This window comes from Pristiophorus japonicus, chromosome 14 (assembly GCF_044704955.1).
Source record: "Pristiophorus japonicus isolate sPriJap1 chromosome 14, sPriJap1.hap1, whole genome shotgun sequence".
NCBI lineage: Eukaryota > Metazoa > Chordata > Chondrichthyes > Pristiophoridae > Pristiophorus > Pristiophorus japonicus.
Window position 1 is genome coordinate 147,361,193 of NC_091990.1, and position 24,396 is coordinate 147,385,588.

The 24,396-nt window shown below is 42.3% G+C and overlaps 1 protein-coding gene across 2 annotated transcripts in view; it reads left to right on the plus strand.

The window, feature by feature from the left end:
* Positions 1-24,396, plus strand: part of lrp4 (low density lipoprotein receptor-related protein 4) — a 451,660-nt gene that overhangs the window by 290,518 nt on the left and 136,746 nt on the right. For both annotated transcript variants that reach the window (XM_070899678.1, XM_070899679.1), the window contains exons 3-4: positions 2,681-2,797; positions 24,221-24,334. In XM_070899678.1, the coding sequence (XP_070755779.1) occupies positions 2,681-2,797; positions 24,221-24,334 (231 nt within the window). The remainder of the gene's footprint in view (positions 1-2,680; positions 2,798-24,220; positions 24,335-24,396) is intronic.

The window sequence follows — 24,396 nt, forward strand, 5'->3', positions numbered from 1 at the left end:
TTTTTTTTTTTTTTTTTTTTGGGGGCACTAAAATCAAATTTTCCTTTTTTCCAGTGCCCCCTATAAAAGGAGAGGGGGACACTAAAAGCACCGGCAATTAAAACAAAATAAACTTTAAAACGTAAAATCAAATTAAAATTTGGTTGCCGGGCGTGATGATGCACTCCAGTCCCTCCGGTGCCCACCTCTCGCGGAAGGCCGCGAGCGTACCGGTGGACACCGCGTGCTCCATCTCCAAGGACACCCTGGACCGGATGTAAGAGCGGAAGAGAGGCAGGCAGTCAGGTTGAACGACCCCCTCGACCGCCCGCTGCCTGGACCGGCTGATGGCACCCTTGGCCGTGCCCAGGAGCAGTCCTACGAGGAGGCCTTCGGACCTACCCGCTCCCCTCCGCACAGGGTGCCCAAAGATCAGGAGAGTGGGACTGAAGTGCAGCCAGAATTTCAGGAGCAGCCCCTTCAAATAATGGAACAGGGGCTGCAACCTTGTGCACTCAATAAAAACATGGAACACGGACTCCTCCAGACCGCAGAAATTGCAGGCGGCCTGGGAGTCCGTGAACCGGCTTAAAAATTTATTGCACGGCACTGCTCCGTGCACCACCCTCCAGACCAAGTCCCCGATGAATAGTGGGAGGACCCCTGCGTAGAGTGCCCTCCATCGGGGACCCCCGCCTCCTCCGGACGGCAAGATGGTACGCCATGGCGTGTCCGGACGGCCGGCGAGGATGGCAAAGTTGAGGGTGTGCAGGAGCAGCCCGTACAGGAAACCCCTCCGCGCGGAACTGAAAGGCACGGAGGGGATTTACCCGAGGCGGCTCAAGTTGTGAGGCGCCGGCCAGATCAAACAGGAAACACAGACAGTTAGCATGCAGGTGCAGCAAGCAATTAGGAAGACAAATGGCATGTTGCCTTTATTGCAAAGGGATTGGAGTACAAGAGTAAGGAAGTCTTGCTACAATTGTACAGGGCTTTGGTGAGACCGCACCTGCAGTACTGTGCACAGTTTTGGTCTCCTTATCTGAGGAAGGATATACTTGCCTAAAAGGCGGCACAACAAAGATTTACCAGATTGATCCCTGGGATGAGAGTGTTGTCCTATGAGGAGAGGTTGAGTAGATTGGGCCTATATTCTCTGGAGTTTAGAAGATTATGAGGTGATCTCATTGAAACATATAAGATTCTCAGAGGGATTGACATCATCATCATCATCATCATAGGCAGTCCCTCGGAATCAAGTAAGACTTGCTTCCACTTTAAAAATGAGTCCTTAGATGGCTGAACAGTCCAAAACGAGAACCAAAGTCCCTATCACAGGTGGGACAGATAGTCTTTGAGGGAAAGGGTGGGAGGGACTGGTCTTTCTGCTGCCTGCGCTTGATTTCTGTATGCTTTCGGCGATGAGACTCGAGGTGCTCAGCGCCCTCCTGGATGCACTTCCTCCACTTAGGGTGGTCTTTGGCTAAGGACTCCCAGTTGTCAGTGGGAATATTGCACTTTATCAGGGAGGCTTTGAGGGTGTCTTTGTAACGTTTCCTCTGCCCACCTTTGTCTCGCTTGCCGTGAAGGAGTTCTGAGTATAGTGCTTGCTTTGGGAGCCGCATGTCTGGCATGCGAATGATGTGGCCTGCCCCGCGGAGCTGATCAAGTGTGGTCAGTGCTTCAATGCTGGCGATGTTGGCCTGGTCGAGGAGGGAATGACAGGGAAGATGCTGTGAGGTTGTTTCCCTTGGCTGGAGAATCTAGAATTAGGCGGTAAAGTCTCAAGATAAGGGGTCAGCCATTTAAGACTGAGATGAGGAGGAATTTCTTCACTCACATAGGGTTGTGAATCTTTGGAATTCTCGACCCAAAAGACTGTGGCTGTTGAATAGTTGAATGTATTCAAGGCTGAGATAGATAGATTTTTGGACTCTCGGGGAATCAAGGGATATAGGGATTGAGCATGAAAGTGGAGTGGAGGTCAAAGATCAGCCATGATCTTACTGATTGGCGGAGCAGGCTCGAAGAGTCGTATGGCTTGTTCCTGCTCCTAATTCTTATGTTGTTATGATTCTGCAAATGAGTTTCAGCAGAAACCTGAACCATAACTTCACTTCGGAAAACCAGCACAATTTGCGCCTAGCTTGCAATTGCATGGAAAGTCTACCCCATTACAGCTAATAAGGTTGCGTGGACATGCCGTGTATAACAGCATGCATTGGCTGCTAGGTTTATTTTGCAATGTGTGACAGCACAGAGAGGCATTTATGTTCACATTGGGAATGCTACCATGAGCTTCCTTCTCACTGTCTGGGAAAAAAACTAGCAGTTCTAGGAATCAGGAACAAGTCGAACAAAAGCCCTCTTAAAATTAAAGACAAGTGCCACCTGGAACTATTACTATATTCTTATGCCATTCTAGAAGATAACAAATGATTGAAAGCATGAATTCTTAAGCATTTCTCTGCTTAGAGAGCATATCTTGATATTTGGAGTTGGTGCTTCTGATTGGTCTCTATTGTATAAATTATGCTACATTTTTCTATAGTTTTGCAAGAGTTGCTTTTTTCGAGAATCTGTAAAGTCTGGTCTGCGTAGGTAGCACTTTTAAAAGATAGTTCTGTCTCACAGAAAGAAATGGAAATACAAGAATGTTGTTAATTCACCCACCATTCACCATTTCTTTCCTCTTTTCCAGTGCTGCCTACCTGTTCCCCTCTGGAATTCCATTGTGACAATGGCAAATGCATCCGGCGCTCCTGGGTCTGTGATGGTGACAATGACTGTGGGGATGATTCTGATGAGCAAGATTGCCGTAAGTGTGCGAGCATTGTGGCTGTGTCTGGCCATTCCTTAACTAAAATTCTGAACTTACTAATTTCTTTGATATTACATTACACCCGTTTGCTTCTTCACAAATACTGCTGAGACTCTACTCGCTGGTGATATCTTCATGCCGCTATCAAGGACAAATTAGAATGGTACGTCTTCCCTGTATCAGGTTGGCTCAGGTGGTAGCATGCTTGCCTGTAAGTCAAGTAACTGTGGGTTGAAGGCCCTACCCAGGACATGAGCGTATAATCAGAGCTGAAATACAGTATAGAAGGAGCTCGAGGCTCGTTTGCTCGTTCTGATCGTGAATGGGTTCAGATGGATGGTAAATATCATGTGGTACTATTTGAAAAACAGTAAGGATTTCTTGGGGGATTGGACATTATTTCAACCAACATCACCAAAATTAGATTAACTGAACACTCAATTCATTGCCGTTTGTGGAATCTTGCTGTGCAAAATGGTTGTCATGCTTGCCTATATAACAAGTCACTAATCTTAGAAAATAATTAATTATGAAATACTTTGAGGTGTTTCTGTACGAGGTGTATGAGGGGAAAACCACTAATGACCAGAAGGTGAAGGCGATGGGGAAGACAAACACAAGAGGTCAATGCAGGGTCATGCACCAGAGGATGCTGGAAGGAAATCCAGACTTAAAGAACTTTAAGTGCCAAAGTTAGAAATTAGAATGAGCTTCAATAAAGATAGCCAATCACATCTTGAGGTTGACCAATGTAGGTAACCACTGATCCAAATTTTGGTGCAGTTATTAGCACACTCACCTTTGGATCAGTATGTTATGGTTCAAACCCTACTGTACTCCATGACTTGAGCATGTAAGCAGGCTCACCTGAGAGAGTGCAAGGTATTCAGTGGCTCTAACCTTTAAATGAGACATTGAACCAATGATGGTTCAGATGGGCATTAAAAATCCCATGGCACTATTCAGAGTACAGCAGGGAGTTTCCCCCAGTATCCTGGCCAACACTCCTTGCTCCAGTTAAATAACCAATAAATTACAGACATGAGATGATTTTGCTTGAGTAATCGAGCATAACTAACCTGAATTTATCGAGCAACCTGCCTCAAATGCAACATAAATGCAAGTAATGACCATAGTTGAGTAGAAGTACAACAGGACTAAAAGAAAACCTTTGAATAGTGCAGCTGAGGGCAGATTAAAAACTGACCATCGTTATTCACACGTACAGATAACCATGTACACAGTCCGCTCTTAAGGTTTTCCTGTAGACAAGATACTTTACACTCAGGTAAGTTGTGCATATAATTATGAAACTGCTGCCGCCTAATATATGCAGTACAAGGTATTGGCCCAGATTTTGCAGCAAAGTGATGGCACCTGCCACTGACCTCGAAGAAAGCTGACCACAAACATTTAGCAATCTCTGTGGCATCAATTTCACCTCTCCCGACGTTAATTTGAATCTTACGCGAAGTCTAGAGAAATTCCAGTGTTCAGCAACAGTGTATTCTCACAGATAGCAAACCAGGAAATAAAATGCATTGATTTTCCTTCACTTTCTAATCATTTTACAGAGAGCAAAATAAAGATTGGGACATACACATGTGATTAAGATAAAAGCTGGCATATCATAAACAAACTTTTAAAAAAATTATAAAAATATACATGGAATATTTATCATAATGGAAAAGGTTAACATTCCACAAATATAAAATTAGTTTTTTAGGGACAGAACAGTTGTACAGCAGTCAAAACTCAGTTACACCTGTTTCAACAAAGTTTTACTTTTTTGAAGGCGGGGAGGCGTTAACAATGATATTCCAGTGTAATAGGAAGTTTTCATGAGATCAGTGATTTGAATTGATTGCGGGCTCCGGGGAGTTCAACCTCACAGCCTGTGGAGAATCGTAGAATCGCTGACAGCAACCCCTGGATTTCCGCGTTTATCTGCGCATGTGCGGATTCCAGAAGGTGCTGTTAGTTTCAGAGGAGTAATGGCGGCGAACACTGACAGTTTTACGACCACAAAATCTGGGCCATTCACTCATTCAATACACATTTATGTTCTCCTTGCAGCAAATGGCTACCAAAAAGGGCAACAACAGTAAGCAACATGATCACTCCTGTGCAGGCCTTCCCTGCCCTCTCCCCAAGCTCAGCTAATCGCCAAAAATCAAGACCAAGCATGTTTTCTTAATACCTTGACCTGCATTGTTCCCAGCACAAGTATAGGCACATCAAGCAACCTGAATGTATCAATGCACTCCTCCTAGAAGTACCTTGCAATCAAAATGAACAATGATTTCATAAACTATGTATGTGAATGCATTTCTTAAGGGCTGGATTTTCGGCTTGTTGCTGACTTTGTTTTCGCCCCGGACGGGTAGGCAGCTTCCAGTGCCCCACCAGGATTTTCGGTGCTGGTTTCGGCAGGGCGCAGAGCTTTACCACCCGGAAGAGGCTAGCCGATGTGCATCGCCCTTGGTTGCGACACTGGCTCGATTTTTGACTCCCGCCCGATCCGTAGCGCTCTGTAAAGTGCTGTGCTCCTTTGTGGATGCATCCTGGACATCATCAATTGGATGATGTTCAGTAGAAACACAGCACATCACCTTAAACTTTACAGTCATTTTTAAAATGGCATGGTTGTTCATGCAGAAAAAAATCTAATGAAGCATAGAAGCAGGTCTCAAGGACTCACGTGGAACCTGGGGAACCCATGTTGTTTTCTGTACCAGTGTTGAGCTTCTGCTAGCTCTTGGTCAGCATTTTTTGCCCCCTTTTTCTCCTTCTGTTGAGCTGCTGATCTTCCAGAAACATGCATCTATGTCTTTCAATGGCTACGTTGTTTAATGAGCAGCAGAGGACTACAATTCTGTGGCTCTCTTCAGAGCATATTGCAGAGCATCCTTCATGGTCCAGAGCTGCCGTTTGATCGTACCAAATCTCTGCTCCATTGATGTTAATTATCGAATATCCTCTATGCTGATGTTTGCTTAAGCGATATTCCATATGGGCAGCACATAGCTCTGAAGATCCAACCAATCAACTAGATTTCACCCTGGAATAAGTAGGGAAACTGTGATAATGTTTGTGGGCACTCTGGAAGCCATGCATTCAAGAATCTCAGTGCCATCTAGGAAAGAGTCGTCCACTGGACTAAACATCCATCGCTCCACCAATGACGCACTGTGGCTGCAGTATGTACTATTTACAGGATGCATTGCTGTAACTGACCAAACTTACTTCAACAGCAAGTGCCCCCCCCGTCACATCTTTACTGAGAATGACAAGGGCAGTAACATCATGGGACCTCATCACCTCCAAATTCCTCTCAAGCCACATAGCAATCTGATGGACTTATAGGCCTGGAAATTCTGTCGGGCTTTCAGCTGTTTATGCCATATCTCTTGAGGACTCCCCCGATCTCTTGCAGAGGACACAGGGCAGTAGGGTGGCCAGGGGGGGGGGGGGGGGGGGTTGGCACCAAAAGAACCCTGTGCAATTTCAGGGCCATGTTGCTGTTGCTTTATCATTACTCGATCAAAGGCCAGAATGGAAGCACCATCACTGCGAGGACAGTACGGTTCAAGAGAAGGTCTATCATTTGCTTTTCAGGGCAATTAGTGATGGCAAAAAGTGAGGCCTTGTTGGTGTTGCTCACATCCTGTGAACAAGTAAAATATATATATCTATATATATATTCGTAATTATTTCTCAGTGATTGCAGATGAATTGGATGTTCATCAAATTACATTCTTTTCTGTTGATGACAGCATGGGATATTGCACAGTTACTGATCCCATGGTTAGTATGTGTCAATGGTGCCTGTTTCCTGGTAATGTCACAGCCTTTCCTGTTGCTGCAGCACATTGTTACTGATTGTTATGCATTCAACAACATATCAAAATAGACATTGGTGACCTGCTTAAAGGAGCATTGAACTATAAACTCATTGATCCTTGAAAACCCTCCTGATGTTAGGAGCCTGTGGCAAAAATGTTGAGTGCTCCGTTTATTTGTACCACTGGTGATGTTATTCCTTAGCAGCAGGTCTGATGAAGAGATGCCTTTATTAATCTAGGACTTTCATGATAGCCTGTTCTCACATTGCTCTTGGTGAGATCAAAGTAGCTCTGTCACTGGCAGTAGGCATACCACCTGAATTAGTAGTGGATCCTTTTGGGAACCCTCCTTCCCTGGTCCACCTCTGCTGCCCCTCCTGCTCCTGCTCCTCTTCAACATGTCCAGAAAAGTGATGAACCCATGTTGCTCTGTGGATTGAAACAGCTGATGTTTCTTGCTCTGTTCCATATTGGACCTCTGGTGACCCTTTCCAATGCCTCAGCTCCATCTTTATACTGTGGGTCATTACATGATATGTATTAGAAGGCAAATATGTCCAAACTTACATGTTCATTTTTAGTTGGTGCTTAACAAAGATTAACAGGCTAAAATAACCTTGCAACTGCGTGTTTGCATGCAATAAACCAGTTTGACCTAGGAGAAATTTTGGAAGTGTCAGCAAAAATGTAATGATGCTCTATTCATGCTGATGGACCAAAAATTATTATGCATTGCCACACCTAGAGCATGCATTGCCTCGAACACGCAAAGTCATTTTGTGCCATTGATTTTTTTTTTAATTAATCTTGGGATTTGGGCAACACTAGCAAGGCAGTATTTATTGCCCAACCCTTAGTTGTCCTGAGGGCATTAGGAGTCAAGCAGATAGTGTGGGACTGGAGTCACCAATATGTTCCCTTCCCTGAAGGGCATTAGTGAACCAATTGGGTTTCATAATATCCCAACAGCTTTCGTAATAATTATCAGCTGCTAGCTCACAACTTACCAGATTTATTCAATTCAGTTTCACAACTTGCCTCTGGGTTGCTAGTCAGTGCCATAACTACTGGGCTACCATACCCCTCCATTTTGTATTGGTGTGTTGCCTCTTCTTTATTTTTGATAGCAAAAAACAATCTAATGTAGCCTTCTGGTCAATTTTATCATTAAAACATTTTTTTCAGTTTTGGACAGAGGCAAGGCGTCAAATGATATTGTGGTGACTTGGAACTTGATTTAATCTGATAAATGGACTTGTGTTTAAATGTTGCGTGTCTTTGCCAGTTAATTGACATTCATTATTGTACTGTTTCTCTAAACTTGGTCAAATATCAAAAAATATGATTTGAACTCATCTGAAATATATTACAGCCAAATTCCTCTTTGTTTCCTGTTTAAGATTTCAGTAATTAGTACAATGAATTTCCATTCATCATGCCATAGATCTATAGATCTAGGATAAAGAGCAATGCAATTTTCATCGAATCATAGAATGATACAGCACAGAAGGAGGCCATTTGGCTAATCGTCCCTGGGCCAACTCTTTGAAAGAGCTATCCAATTAGTCCCACTTCCCTGCTCTTGCCCCATAGCCCAACAAATATTTATTTTTCAAGTATTTATTCAATTCCCTTTTGGAAAATGACCATTGAATGTGCTTCCATCACCCTTTCAGGCAGTGCATTCCAGGTCGTCAGAACTCACTGCGTGTTTTTTTCCCCTCATCTCGCCTCTGTTTCTTTTGCCAATTACTTTAAATCTGTGCCCTCTGGTTACCGAACCTTCTGCTATTGGAAGCAGTTTCTCCATATTTACTCTTAAACCTTTCAAGATTTTGAACACTTCTATCAAATCTGTCCTTAACCTTCACTGCTCTAACAAGAACAACTCCAGTTTCTCTAGTCTCTTCACGTAATTGAAATCTTTCATTCCTGGTACCATTTTAGTAAATCTCCTCTGTGCCCTCGCTGAGGCCTTGACATCCTTTTTAAAATGTGGTGCATAGAAATGGCCACAACACTCCTGCTGAGGCCTAAGTAGTGTTTTATAAAGGTTTAGCATAACTTCCTTGCCTTTGTACTGTTTGCCACTATTTATAAAACCAAGGATCCCATATGTCTTTTTAACAGCCTCCTGCAATCTTCAATGACTTGTGTATGTATACCCACAGGTCCCTCTGTTCCTGCACCCGCTTTAAATTTGTACCATTTAGTTTATATTGCCAAAATATAAATGTATCTTACAAAAGAAAATTAAAAGTAATTTTGCACTCTCGCTCAATTAGTTCTATAAACAATATACAATGTTTTTGGTTGTCTTCGATTCCATGAGCTATAAATCCATCTGTTTTCTTGTTCGCTGTGAAGTGCTGAGTACGTGAAAAATGTAATTGGAATTGGCTGTGTAAAAATTGGTGTCCTGAAATTTTGCTCATAATTAATTAATTGTTAATTGTAGTTAATGGCTTTGGGTTATCGTGCCGACAATGGTTCACGGGACACACACTGCACAGTGGGATTACCTGATTTCTTTTGTTTGTATTAATTAAACTGCTCATTAGTTGCTTGAGAGGTGTGAGAAGAGGGGCATTAGTGTTGCGACAGAGTGGCCATTTATCTGTCAATAACGCTAATAGATTTGCACAAAACGGGTAGAAGTGAAATTGGCAGCACCTGCCATTTGATGGGGTGGACATACCATGCAATTAATTCCTGCAAGAGCGAAAGAGGAAATATCCTGCAATGTGCCAGAACTCGTTCCTCAAAAGAACAGATGTACAGCAACAGAGTGAATTGTTTCATTTTCCCACGAATTGTTTCATTTTCCCACATCAACCATCATATGGCCTGCTGAAACAAGATTGCCAGCTTTGAGTTCAATTTTGGACAGTGTTGTGCTGTGAAGCTGTGCGAATTAAGGGAAAGAGTGACCATAATATGGTGGAATTCTACATTAGGATGGAGAATGAAACAGTTAATTCAGAGACCATGGTCCAGAACTTAAAGAAGGGGATCTTTGAAGGTATGAGGTGTGAATTGGCTAGGATAGATTGGCGAATGATACTTAAGGGGTTGACAGTGGATGGGTAATGGCAGACATTTAGAGACCGCATGGATGAACTACAACAATTGTACATTCCTGTCTGGCGTAAAAATAAAAAAGGGAAGGTGGCTCAATCGTGGCTATCAAGGGAAATCAGGGATAGTATTAAAGCCAAGGAAGTGACATACAAATTGGCCAGAAATAGCAGCGAACCCAGGGACTGGGAGAAATTTAGAACTCAGCAGAGGAGGACAAAGGGTTTGATTAGGGCAGGGAAAATAGAGTACGAGAGGAAGCTTACAGGGAACATTAAGACGGACTGCAAAAGCTACTATAGATATGTAAAGAGAAAAAGGTTAGTAAAGACAAACGTAGGTCCCCTGCAGTCAGAATCAGAGGAAGTCACAATGGGGAACAAAGAAATGGCAGACCAATTGAACAAGTACTTTGGTTCAGTATTCACTAAGGAGGACACAAACAACCTTCCGGATATAAAAGGGGTCAGAGGGTCTAGTATGAAGGAGGAACTGAGGGAAATCCTTATTAGTCGGGAAATTGTGTTGGGGAAATTGATGGGATTGAAGTCCGATAAATCCCCAGGGCCTGATGGACTGCATCCCAGAGTACTTAAGGAGGTGGCCTTGGAAATAGTGGATGCATTGACAGTCATTTTCCAACATTCCATAGACTCTGGATCAGTTCCTATGGAGTGGAGGGTAGCCAATGTAACCCCACTTTTTAAAAAAGGAGGGAGAGAGAATACAGGGAATTATAGACCGGTCAGCCTGACATCGGTAGTGGGTAAAATGATGGAATCAATTATTAAGGATGTCATAGCAGCGCATTTGGAAAGAGGTGACATGATAGGTCCAAGTCAACATGGATTTGTGAAAGGGAAATCATGCTTGACAAATCTGGAATTTTTTGAGGATGTTTCCAGTAGAGTGGACAAGGGAGAACCAGTTGATGTGGTGTATTTGGATTCCAGAAGGCTTTCAACAAGGTCCCACACAAGAGATTAATGTGCAAAGTTAAAGCACATGGGATTGGGGGTTGTGTGCTGACATGGATTGAGAACTGGTTGTCAGACAGGAAGCAAAGAGTAGGAGTAAATGGGTATTTTTCAGAATGGCAGGCAGTGACTAGTGGGGTACCGCAAGGTTCTGTGCTGGGGCCCCAGCTGTTTACATTGTACATTAATGATTTAGACGAGGGGATTAAATGTAGTATCTCCAAATTTGCGGATGGCACTAAGTTGGGTGGCAGTGTGAGCTGCGAGGAGGATGCTATGAGGCTGCAGAGTGATTTGGATAGGTTAGGTGAGTGGGCAAATGCATGGCAGATGAAGTATAATGTGGATAAATGTGAGGTTATGCACTTTGGTGGTAAAAACGGAGAGACCGACTATTATCTGAATGGTGACAGATTAGGAAAAGGGGAGTTGCAACGAGACCTGGGTGTCATGGTACATCAGTCATTGAAGGTTGGCATGCAGGTACAGCAGGAAGTTAAGAAAGCAAATGGCATGTTGGCCTTCATAGCGAGGGGATTTGAGGACAGGGGCAGGGAGGTGTTACTACAGTTGTACAGGGATTTGGTGAGGTCACACCTGGAGTATTGTGTACAGTTTTGGTCTCCTAACTTGAGGAAGGACATTCTTGCTATTGAGGGAGTGCAGCAAAGGTTCACCAGACTGATTCCCAGGATGGCGGGACTGACATATCAAGAAAGACTGGATCAAATGGGCTTGTATTCACTGGAGTTCAGAAGAATGAGAGGGGATCTCATAGAAACGTTTAAAATTCTGACGGGCTTAGACAGGTTAGATGCAGGAAGAATGTTCCCAATGTTGGGGAAGTCCAGAACTAGGGGTCACAGTCTAAGGATAAGGGATAAGCTATTTAGGACCGAGATGAGGAGAAACTTCTTCACCCAGAGAGTGGTGAACCTGTGGAATTCTCTACCACAGGAAGTTGTTGAGGCCAATTCACTAAATATATTCAAAAAGGAGTTAGATGTAGTCCTTACTACTAGGGGGATCAAGGGGTATGGCGAGAAAGCAGGAATGAGGTACTGAAGTTGCATGTTCAGCCATGAACTCATTGAATGGCATTGCAGGGTCGAATGGCCTACTCCTGCACCTATTTTCCATGTTTCTATGAAACAGCACAGATTCGCCAGAATGATACTGGAGCTTAAACAGTTAAATTATGAAGACAGCTGGCATAAACTTAGTTTGTATTCCCTTACGCTTAGAAGTTTGAGAGGTAATCTGATCGATGTGGTTAATATGATTAAGGGATTTAATAGGCTAGGTACAGAGAAACTATTTCCTCTGGTGGGACATCCAGAACAAGCGGATATAATCTTAAAATTAGAATTCAAATTGGTATTTTCAAGGCTGAGATCGATAGGTTTTTGTTAGGTAAGGTTATCAAGGGATATGGGAATCGGGTGGGTAAATGGAGTTGAGGTACAGATCAGCCATGGTCTAATAGAGTGACGTAACAAGCTCGAGGGGCTGATTGACCTACTCCTGTTCGTATATAACTGGGTTAAGATCCCAAATTCATTTCACTTAAGACTTTATAGCTACCTGAAGGAGATGTCAGCATATTGGTCTGGCTGTGTGAGGGCCTGAGGGTTGAAATGATAGTGTACTAACCCATTGTGTCATCCAGTCTGTACAGAAGATTTATTTTAAACATCATTCTTTTCAAATTAGTCTACTTAAAATCATCTGGCACAGTGGTCATGCAGTTCCAACACACTAAGCTATAAAGTTCACACTCTAAATTCTTCATGTGGTAAATGACCAACTGTGCTAATCTTGGAGAGTATGCTACCCATAAAGTACAAATCCTGTGGACGTCCTCTTGGTGAAGAGCATTACTGGGAGTAGGTTGTCTGGCAACCCATCAGGCATGGAACACCTTGTAGCTCAGGGAAGATTCGAGAAAAAAAGAAAAATAAATTAAAAATCAAGAGATTTGTTTTTAACTGAGCATATGGCTAAAGTGCAATTCATCCCTCCTTGCATAAGTGCAGATCTGGTCAAAACCAAATGGGTACGTCTCACCCTCCCTTTGGCCAAACACGTGGCATTGAATTGTGTTTGGTTTGTTTGCCCAACCTCACAGCTGAAAGAGATTAAAGAAGAATGGGAAATATGTATTTCAAATGAGAATCAATACAGCTGAAGACACAGATTTGTAGTATTTGTTAATAAATGTTTGGAAGAGATAAGAAGTTCAGGTTACTAAATGATTTATTTATGAAACACACAAAGTCTCATTCATACATTTCTACTTTTGGTCACAGGCCAATCTGATTTCAGCAAGTTATTGTCATGGTATTTATTGTGTCTAGATCAACATGTATGTCTATTATCAGGTTTCATAGGAGAGTGACATTTCAGATTTTGGATGAGGTGCAAGTATCTTTTTTACTCTCAACACTAATGGCTTCTTGGTATGATTTCAAAATGTACATTTTCCTACGACAACCAAAAATGACCAGGTTCAATTTTCTGTACCTTTTATCTCTCGTGTGATGTCCCCCGTCCCCTTTTTTCTCTCCATTATAGTTCTTTCTTTCTGGCAGCTGAAAATGCAGTGGGCTTGTACATAGTTTAGATGGAGGTTTCTGGTCTGTAGAAACCAGGTCGTGGCTTGGTGTGAGTTGCCATTTTGTGGTATAGTCAAGACCGTTCACAAATGTGATTGGTACATCTAAATGTCAGGCAATGCTGAGCTTCCTGTGTACCGAATATTGGCCAGAATGGAGGCAGAGAGAGACCTGGCTATCTGGTCTGTGCCCCTTTTCCCTCTGCCCTGCATGGCATTCCCCAGGTGCAGCACAGAGGGAAATCTGACTGTGATAATGGAAATTTGAAGGAATAATAAGACAATTTCATTCTCAACTAATATGGATACAGAACTGTATTTTGTATCAACACTACTACCTCCAAAAGATCCCAACAACTGCCTGAAGGGGTTCACTTTTATAGTTTCAGCGTAGTTTCCATTTATTCACAAGTATTTTCATAGATAGAGAAGTCTTACCTTTTAAATGCTCAATGCTCTATACAGCTCTCATGCACTAATATATACATAAAATACAGAAGTTTTATTTGCTGTATATTTCCTGCTAAAAATATAATTAGAGAAATGTGCTGAATTGTAGATTTCCCCTAATCTGCAGTATTCTCTGAATAAATAAATCTATTTTTTTAAAGAAAAATGTACTACAGACCTCAATGTACTATATATTTATATCTTTGTCTGCATTATGCAGTTATGATTGTGATAATTGTTGAGATCTGTATGTAAATTGCTATGTAATCCAACTTTTGCAACACTGTAATGTGACATAACAGAGGAATGGGACTTTATGAATAATTCCATCCTATTGACTACTCACTGTAAAGTAGGTAATTCATGGGTGTTGGCGCAATTTTGATTTTTATATTAAGCTATAATTCCTATTGTAAGTCCTGTTTATAATTGATATGTTTTCTACTTTGGGTGGGAATAATTATGAGCCCATTTTATCCAGAATTATCTCCAAAGGATTTAGTCAAAAAGGGTCGAATTTCATGTAATGTCATTTTAAATTGGTTGAATGTGTGATTGTCAGTAGTTAGTGTTTACAATTACCTTTGCTGGGTGGGTACACGTATCTAGGCTTTTACAGCACAGGATAGCGAAGACATGAATCAGTGCCAAATCATGTCGTAGAAACTCGATTTATTTTCACCGTGATGAGATATTTTACTCGAGTGCTGACTGCACACAAATGTAAAGATGTTGTACTTGATGTTATTGTTGACACCCATTAAATTGATGAACCATGTTTTCTAAAATGGTAATTTTGAGATTTCCCTTTTATTTTTTCCAATTTCTCCTCAAGTTGATCCCAGTTACGAGGTTCTGCACATTTTGAGCATCAGGATTGCACTTTTCAGAACGCAGCACACATGATGCAGTTATACATATAATTGAACTTTGTTCACAGAAATCTCATCATTCAGTTGAAACAAAGAAATGCCCTTATTGTGCAACCCACACTGAACCAGAATTAATGCACATTCTGAAGCCATTGTAGATATCCATTGGTTCAGACTGATGAAACTTTATTAAACCATTTTTATGCAAAACTATTTACTTTGGAGGCAATCCTCACTTATTCAAATCTGGCATATAAAAAGCTCTCATGTAGCACACAAGAGTTGCAAAATCTGGTCATAGTTTAGGCCTTTTGAAGTGAGGCTCACAACATTGGGTTTGAAAATGTAACCTGATTTATTTGACCTCACTCTGAAAACAAAGTATTAATCAGTGTGTTTAAATGCACTTATAGACAATCTGCATCTTTGTGATCATAAATTTCACTCCCCTGATGCTAATAGTTCTGAGTCACTCAAGGATAGGAATTCCTCTCTCCAACCACAGGGCAAATCTATCACTGACACTCAGTCATCATCTCCCTCTGAACTCCGCTACCTAGCAACTAGCAAACAATGGTAAGCAATACCTTGATGGATTAAGTTTTCCCGACCAAGCGAGCATTAGATTATGGATGGTTGTGAGTTCCTGTGCGATTTGTTGCAGTTCCAAATGCAGAACCAGAGTGAACCATATCTGAACACAGTGGTGCATCAGTGCGGTGGATATTCTTGTTTTAAATATAAGCCACTGTGATTCCAAATGGCATGAATCGAGTTCACTTCAAAGAAATACAAAATATTGTAAGCAATATAACACTATGACAAGTAAACCTCAAGAGAAAATAACTCCAGACAAGGGCTTATTGATCTGGCATGTACATCAATGATGCTTATAGATTAATGATGATTTGGCCAAAAAATGGAGAGGCGGCATGAACAGCAGAAAAGAACAGATCAATATCTAGCACATGTCTTTTATTAATGTATCACCATGGAAAGTAATGTAAACTGCTTTATTTATTAGGCTGATATTGTGGGTGACGATAGTACAGAGTTTTGATGGAGTTAATGCAATTGAGATGTTTATTGATTGTGTGATGACAGTTAAAGGGGTAGAAATTACAAAAGGTTTTGCCCAGTTTTCGGGCACCCAATGGGCGTTCAACATGCTAGTTTCGCAGTGGGATGCCCCACGGCGGAAGCGCACACAAAATGTGGTGGCTGCCATGTTGGTTGAGGCCCTCTTTTGGTGTCCCCAGGAATGTTAATATTTAAATATGCACTTGTAATAGGACCATTTGGGAAATTACTGACGGGGAACGTTTGATTGGATCATTTTCCAGTAACACATGGCAGGAACATGACTGCAGCAACAATATTTAACAGAATCCTCACCTCCATTAAGGCAGGTCTCTGGATAGCACTTGCTGGGGATTTTCGGAGCCATTTATTGAATCTTTAGGATGGATTTGGGTAGTTTCTATACAAGAGAGCGGTTGGAGATCTGACTTTGGCCTGCAGCTGCACTGTTTTATTTCAATGGCTGCAGTACTACTGGAAAAACTGGGGTTCTTGCTGGGATTGCCATTGAAGATGCCACACCAGTGGGAACACCAGCAGCACAGGCCTGCAGAATGTTCAAGAAGACGATTATAATGTATGCACCTGTGAGTATGCTCACAGGTTGGTCGAGCTTGTTAAGTTGTGAGTGGCTTAGCAGTCATGTGATGTTCACAAGACTCAATAAAACCCCAACCAGTTGGATTCAGGGGATCCACGATGAGGCATGGGTTGTGAGCCTGGTTAATGAACTGGTCATATGTAGTGTGATTGTTAAATCTTTGCTAATAAACCAACTAGTTCTTAATAGCGATGTGTTGCTATGAATTCTTAAGCAAAGGATCCATGAAGCAAATACATTACAACGATGATGGAGGGAGAAGCACAGGAGGCCTTACAGGAACAGAATGTCATCCGTGAACATGACAGAAGAGCAGTATATGAGGAGGCGTTGTTTCTGTAAGCAGGTAGTCCCCTGTTGCAGCAGGAATTAGTGCAGGGGACACACAGCACAGCCTGTGGCTGTTAAAGTATTGGTATCCTTCAAACTTTTATGCCACAGGCTCTTGCTAGGCTGCAATAGGTGGCATCAGCAACATCAGTTTGCTAGTCATAGGGCCATCGGGCACAAGTGACAGATGCCATCTTTGCAGTGAGACAGCTATACATCACCTTCCCCATAGAGGCGGCCAATCAGGAGGAGAGAACTCTCGGATTTTGCCCACATCGTTGGATTTCTCCAGGCACATGACATGATTGTATACCTGCTTTCACCCCTTCAAGAACCAGCCATGTTACATAACAACAGGAGGGGCTTCCACTCCCTGCTTGTGCAATAGGTGTCTTACCACAGGCAGTGTAGCGTGCAGCTCTGTGTCCGATTTGCTGACAGGAGCCGTGATGTGTTCATACTGCGCCAGTCCTCAATCCCTTTCTGGCTTCCACCCAGACCAATCAGGCTGGGTCTTTGGAGATGGGGGCTATCACCTCTACACCTGGCTCATGATTCCGGTCAGGAACCTGGCCACCGATGTGGAGCGCTGATACAATGCGAGTCACACAAGAACAGGAGTTCTGACTGAGCAAAGCATTGGCGTCTGCAAACCAAGGTTCCAACATCTGCACCTCTCTGAAAATGGGCCCAAATGAGTTTCTACCCCAAAGTCTTTTATAAAGCGCTGTATGAGGAATAGTTTATTTTATTTAGATAGTTTAATTCACATATAACCAGCAATTCTGGTATGTATAGAGGTAGTGATCACTCTGCCTTTTTTTACACAAACTTGCCAATTTCATATTCAGAATCAGACACTGAGAGTGCAGATCTCAATGGATTTTGCTCGATACACAAACAGAATTGTTAGCAAATGTAAAATTATACAAATCACAGAAAAAAAACTTAAACAGTGTTCGCGTGAGGTGGTGTCTCATAGTAAAAATGCTTTATATTCTTTAATGAGGAAAATCATATGTGTTGACTATATCAAAGATAGTGGAGCATCACAGTGTGTTATGGTAAGCGCATCTGCACGATGGTGACCAGAGGGAAATCCAATCCCCAGCTGTGCTCTATAATGTAAATAAGCCCAGTTCTCTGCTCCCAATGACATTGTGAAAATGTCGGTATAAGGGAACCTGTTTTAGCAATGCAAATACAGTCAGCCGGTCCTGGTGCAATTGATGTCGATGGGGCTTTGTATAACAGTGGAGCCCAGTACACCTCGGCAGAAAATGACTTCCCAATCCAAAAGTAAACACAGGACTGCATAGTTATTGCTCTTCTGAAAATAAATGCAGTTCAGGAGTAAAGGTAAAAGCACCTCGTGAGCATCGCAGTGTGTACAACATATAACATACATACTTAAGGTTGAAGAAAATACCTATTTCCTACATTTTGTTTGTATTATATAGCTGTCGATCTCCCATGGCCGTTGCACATGGGGAGTCAAAACCAAGTGTTGTCTGAAGGTGAGGTGGGGTTAGAGGCCAAGGGATAATTGGAGCAGGGTATATAGATAGAATTCAATCCCCATTCTGTCATCCATTCTGTCCTATTTTTTATACATTTCTTTGTCTACATTAACATTCAGGAAGGATATACAGAAAGGAAAAGGAGGTGGGTTAAAGAGCAAATTAACGCAATAGTAAGGAAGGACATTAGCTTCAATGATGTGGGATCTGTATGGGTGGAGCTGCGGAATATATAGAAACATAGAAAATAGGTGCAGGAGTAGGCCATTCGGCCCTTCGAGCCTGCACCACCATTAAATAAGATCATGGCTGATCATTCCCCCAGTACCCCTTTCCTCTGGAGAGGGAGGGTGAACAGCCAGTTGTCGTGGTACATGTAGGTACCAACGATATAGGTAAGAAGCGGGAAGAGGTCCTACAAGCTGAATTTAGGGAGCTAGGAGTTAAATTAAAAAGTAGGACCTCAAAGGTAGTAATCTCTGGATTGCTACCAGTGCCACGTGCTAATCAGAGTAGAGGGGGCAGGATAGTTAGAATAAATACGTGTCTTGAGCAGTGGTGCAAGAGGGAGGGATTCAAATTCCTGGGACATTGGAACCAGTTCTGGGGGAAGTGGGACCTGTACAAAAGGGACAGTCTGCACTTGGGCAGGACTGGAACTGATGTCCTAGGGGTAACATTTGCTAATGCAGTTCGGGAGTGTTTAAACTAATATGGCAGGGGGATGGGAACCTATTCAGCGAGATAGGGTGAAGTAATATGGAGTCAGAAACAGATGGTAGAAAGGTAAAAAGCAATAGTGGAAGGCCGAGTAAACAAAGGCAAGAAACAAAAAGGGCCACACTACATCATAATTCTAAAAGGACAAAGGGTGTTAAAAAAAACAAGCCTGAAGGCTTTGTGTCTTAATGCAAGGAGTATCCGTAATAAGGTGGATGAATTAACTGTGCAAATAGATGTTAACGGATATGAAGTGATTGCGATTACGGAGACGTGGCTCCAGGATGATCAGGGCTGGGAACTCAACATCCATGGGTATTCAACATTCAGGAAGGATAGAATAAAAGGAAAAGGAGGTGGGGTAGCATTGCTGGTTAAAGAGGAGATTAATGCAATAGTTAGGAAGGATATTAGCTTGGATGATGTGGAATCTATATGGATAGAGCTGCAGAACACCAAAGGGCAGAAAACGTCAGTGGGAGTTGTGTACAGACCTCCAAACAGTAGTAGTGATGTTGGGGAGGGCATCAAACAGGAAATTAGGGGTGCATGCAATAAAGGTGCAGCAGTTATCATGGGTGACTTTAATATGCATATAGATTGGGCTAACCAAACTGGAAGCAATACGGTGGAGGAGGATTTCCTAGAGTGCATAAGGGATGGTTTTCTAGACCAATATGTCGAGGAACCAATTAGGGGGGAGGCCATCTTAGACTGGGTGCTGTGTAATGAGAGAGGATTAATTAGTAATCTCGTTGTGTGAGGCCCCTTGGGGCAGAGTGACCATAATATGGTGGAATTCTACATTAGGATGGAGAATGAAACAGTTAATTCAGAATTCATGGTCCAGAACTTAAAGAAGGGTAACTTTGAAGGTATGAGGCGTGAATTGGCTAGGATAGATTGGCGAATGATACTTTAGGGGTTGAAAGTGGATGGGCAATGGCAGACATTTAGAGACCGCATGGATGAACTGCAACAATTGTACATCCCTGTCTGGCGTAAAAATAAAAAAGGGAAGATGGCTCAACCGTGGCTATCAAGGGAAATCAGGGATAGTGTTAAAGCCAAGGAAGTGGCATACAAATTGGCCAGAAATAGCAGTGAACCTGGGGACTGGGAGAAATTTAGAACTCAGCAGAGGAGGACAAAGGGTTTGATTAGGGCAGGGAAAATAGAGTACGAGAGGAAGCTTGCAGGGAACATTAATACGGACTGCAAAAGTATCTATAGATATGTAAAGAGAAAAAGGTTGGTAAAGACAAACGTAGGTCCCCTGCAGTCAGAATCAGGGGAAGTCATAATGGGGAACAAAGAAATGGCAGACCAATTAAACAAGTACTTTGGTTCGGTATTCACGAAGGAGGACACGAACAACCTTCCGGATATAAAAGGGGTCAGAGGGTCTAGTAAGAAGGAGGAACTGAGGGAAATCCTTATTAGTCGGGAAATTGTGTTGGGGAAATTGATGGGATTGAAGGCCGATAAATCCCCAGGGCCTGATGGACTGCATCCCAGAGTACTTAAGAAGGTGGCCTTGGAAATAGTGGATGCATTGACAGTCATTTTCCAACATTCCATAGACTCTGGATCAGTTCCTATGGAGTGGAGGGTAGCCAATGTAACCCCACATTTTAAAAAAGGAGGGAGAGAGAAAACAGGGAATTATAGACCAGTCAGCCTGACATCAGTAGTGGGTAAAATGATGGAATCAATTATTAAGGATGTCATAGCAGCGCATTTGGAAAGAGGTGACATGATCGGTCCAAGTCAGCATGGATTTGTGAAAGGGAAATCATGCTTGACAAATCTTCTGGAATTTTTGGAGGATGTTTCCAGTAGAGTGGACAAGGGAGAACCAGATGATGTGGTATATTTGGACTTTCAGAAGGCTTTCGACAAGGTCCCACACAAGAGATTAATATGCAAAGTTAAAGCACATGGGATTGGGGTTAGTGTGCTGACATGGATTGAGAACTGGTTGTCAGACAGGAAGCAAAGAGTAGGAGTAAATGGGTACTTTTCAGAAAGGCAGGCAGTGACTAGTGGGGTACCGCAAGGTTCTGTGCTGGGGCCCCAGCTGTTTACATTGTACATTAATGATTTGGACGAGGGGATTAAATATAGTATCTCCAAATTTGCAGATGACACTAAATTGGGTGGCAGTGTGAGCTGCGAGGAGGATGCTATGAGGCTGCAGAGTGACTTGGATAGGTTAGGTGAGTGGGCAAATGCATGGCAGATGAAGTATAATGTGGATAAATGTGAGGTTATGCACTTTGGTGGTAAAAACAGAGAGACAGACTATTATCTGAATGGTGACAGATTAGGAAAAGGGGAGGTGCAACGAGACCTGGGTGTCATGGTACATCAGTCATTGAAGGTTGACATGCAGGTACAGCAGGCGGTTAAGAAAGCAAATGGCATGTTGGCCTTCATAGCGCGGGGATTTGAGTACAGGGCAGGGAGGTATTGCTACAGTTGTACAGGGCCTTGGTGAGGCCACACCTGGAGTATTGTGTACCGTTTTGGTTTCCTAACTTGAGGAAGGACACTCTTGCTATTTAGGGAGTGCAGCGAAGGTTCACCCGACTGATTCCCGGGATGGCGGGACTGACATATCAAGACAGACTGGATCAACTGGGCTTGTATTCACTGGAGTTCAGAAGAATGAGAGGGGATCTCATAGAAACGTTTAAATTTCTGACGGGTTTAGACAGATTAGATGCAGGAAGAATGTTCCCAATGTTGGGGAAGTCCAGAACCAGGGGTCACAGTCTAAGGATAAGGGGTAAGCCATTTAGGACTGAGATGAGGAGAAACTTCTTCACCCAGAGAGTGGTGAACCTGTGGAATTCTCTACCACAGAAAGTTGTTGAGGCCAATTCACTAAATATATTCAAAAAGGAGTTAGATGTAGTCCTTACTACTAGGGGGATCAAGGGGTTTGTCGAGAGAGCAGGAATGGGGTACTGAGGTTGCATGTTCAGCCATGAGCTCATTGAATGGCGGTGCAGGCTCGAAGGGCCAAATGGCCTACTCCTGCACCTAGTTTCTATGTTTCTATGTTTCCCAAGGCATTGCACATGGGAAGTCAAGACCCAATTGTAGTCTTCAGGTGAAGTAGGGTTAGAGGCAGAGGAATAGTTGGATCAGGGCATGCAGATGAATTCAGTCCCCTTTTTAATTTATATATTCTATCCTTTATTTTATGTATTTCTATTAAAAATTCCCATGTCCACATTTATAATGGACACTTGTGATGCTGTAATTACACCCTCCCACCAGTATTGACGTTGCAGCAGCTCCACTGGTGGGAGGGTGTAATTACAGTTTGATATCTCTATACAGATGGTTTCCATTGTTCATACGGCGATGGGAATTTTAGCTGCAAAAGTTGCTAAGTGCACAAAGATGTAAGATCTTTAATATTACTAGTGGACCACCCATGATGTTACTCACAGGGTGTCAGAGGATTTGCTGTTTTAGAGCAATTGGATTGCTTGTTCCATGTCGGGGATAACATCAGGGCCACTGATTTACATTGACTGAAGAAGTCAAATTCCATGTTCATTCAAATCTATTTTTCAATTTTTACTGGTGCTTTGAGGTTTGAATTTCACAACTCTCTCCATTATTCAGTGAAAACTGTAAATGAGTGAATTTTCATTCTGTTACCTATGTATATTTGATGTTTATCCTGTAGAATATTTAAAGCTGAGAATACACTGCAAGGCTGTATGCAAGATACATGAGTTGGAGGTAGATAGCTAGTATTTAGCAGTGCTGGGGAGTTGAAATGGGTTTAACTATACTTGGGGTGAGTCCTGCTCTTTGGTAGCATGAGGAGACAGTACGGTGCTTACATAGCAGTGAGGAATGGTCCTGATGTTTGACACAGATGGGGTGGATATTCTAGTGCTTGACAAGACTGCTGAAGTTTGGTGGAGTGGGGAGGGGCAGGGTAGTCCTTTGATTTAGCATCACTATGGAAGGGGAACCTGAGGTTTGGTAGAACTGTGGAAGTTGGGGTTCAGGTTTGGCACAGCTAGGGGTTGAATGTGAAGTTTGGCTCAGGTGTCAGTGAGGAGATTGGCGGGGCGTGGGCTTGGCACCACAGGTTGGGAGGATATCTTGTGGTACCACTGGTTTGTGCCTTTCTATGGGCTCTCTGTAAATATTCAATGCGGTGTTTTGTATTGGTTTCTAGATGTGTCTCTGTGTCGGTGTGTGCCTCTCTGTCGGTTTTTCACAGCTATAAGAAAGTGTAAATATCAATAAAATACAGGTGTCAACTGGAGCTTTCAAAATTCAACTCAATTGGTTTTTATTTGAAAAACAAATTAAATGAGGGAAAATACTTTCTCGCTCTTTCTCTCGGTCTCAGTGTCTGACGGCTGTTAACAATTAGTCTGTTTACATCCTTGCTCCTTTCTGCAACATGAGCAAAAAGCTACAAGAATATAAATAGTAAACTGTCATTTTTCTCTTTCACACACATACATAGCCTCTCTGCTTTCAAAAATAACCGCTCAATATAAATTTTACCTGAATAAAGATTTTGAAATTTGACCTCGAGCTGTTCTTCAAATGATTTTGAAAAGGTTTTGAGCAGGAACTGCTGGAACCTGAAGAAGAATACTCCAGTAGCACAGTTGATTGAAAGGTAGTTTGAATGCACCCTGGGAATTTAGGTATACAGGTACTACACGTGCTCAGATTACACAATCCGAATTCAACTCCAGAGTCACAGATCTGGGCACAAATATCAGTCCAATTCCACCCTTTTCAGAGAGGTTGAGGCCTCAAGAAAAAATAACTGACATAGTCATTAAAAGACTCAAAAGACAGTTCAGTGGATAAATTTAAACATGTCATCGTGTAATGTGCAAGTGTTTTATTGCTTAACTTTTATATTGCACCAGAAATTTCAAGCATTGAGAATAAAAAAAGCATTTGAATGATTTGTGGGAATTTGCTTGCCAGGATGCATAATCAGTTCATAAATGTAAAACCCATTATAAATTTGGATGCAAGAATTTACAATGAGGAAATGTTGACATAAAAAGAGTGATAAAAATGTAACAGCAGGATGTCAAGTTGTGTAGACAGGAAGTGTGCACAGACACAGGATTTGTAATAAGATACACATCGATTTGATGTTCCAGCACAGCAAGAGAAGAATGACAAAATATCAGAAAAGGCTGAAGTGTCACGTGTTTGAAAGTAATGCAATAATCTCAAAAGAAATGGCTAATTATCTGTCGGTGCAAACAAAATGATGACCAGTCACAATCATCGACAATTAATTCTGCTTTTGTTTTGCATTTCAGCACCTCGCGAGTGTGAAGAAGACGAGTTTCACTGCCAGAATGGTTATTGTATCCGGAGTCTGTGGCACTGTGATGGTGATAATGACTGTGGAGACAATAGTGATGAACAGTGTGGTGAGTGCTACTTTAGAACACGAACTTTAACAATTTTTGAGAAGAAGCATAATGACAAGCTT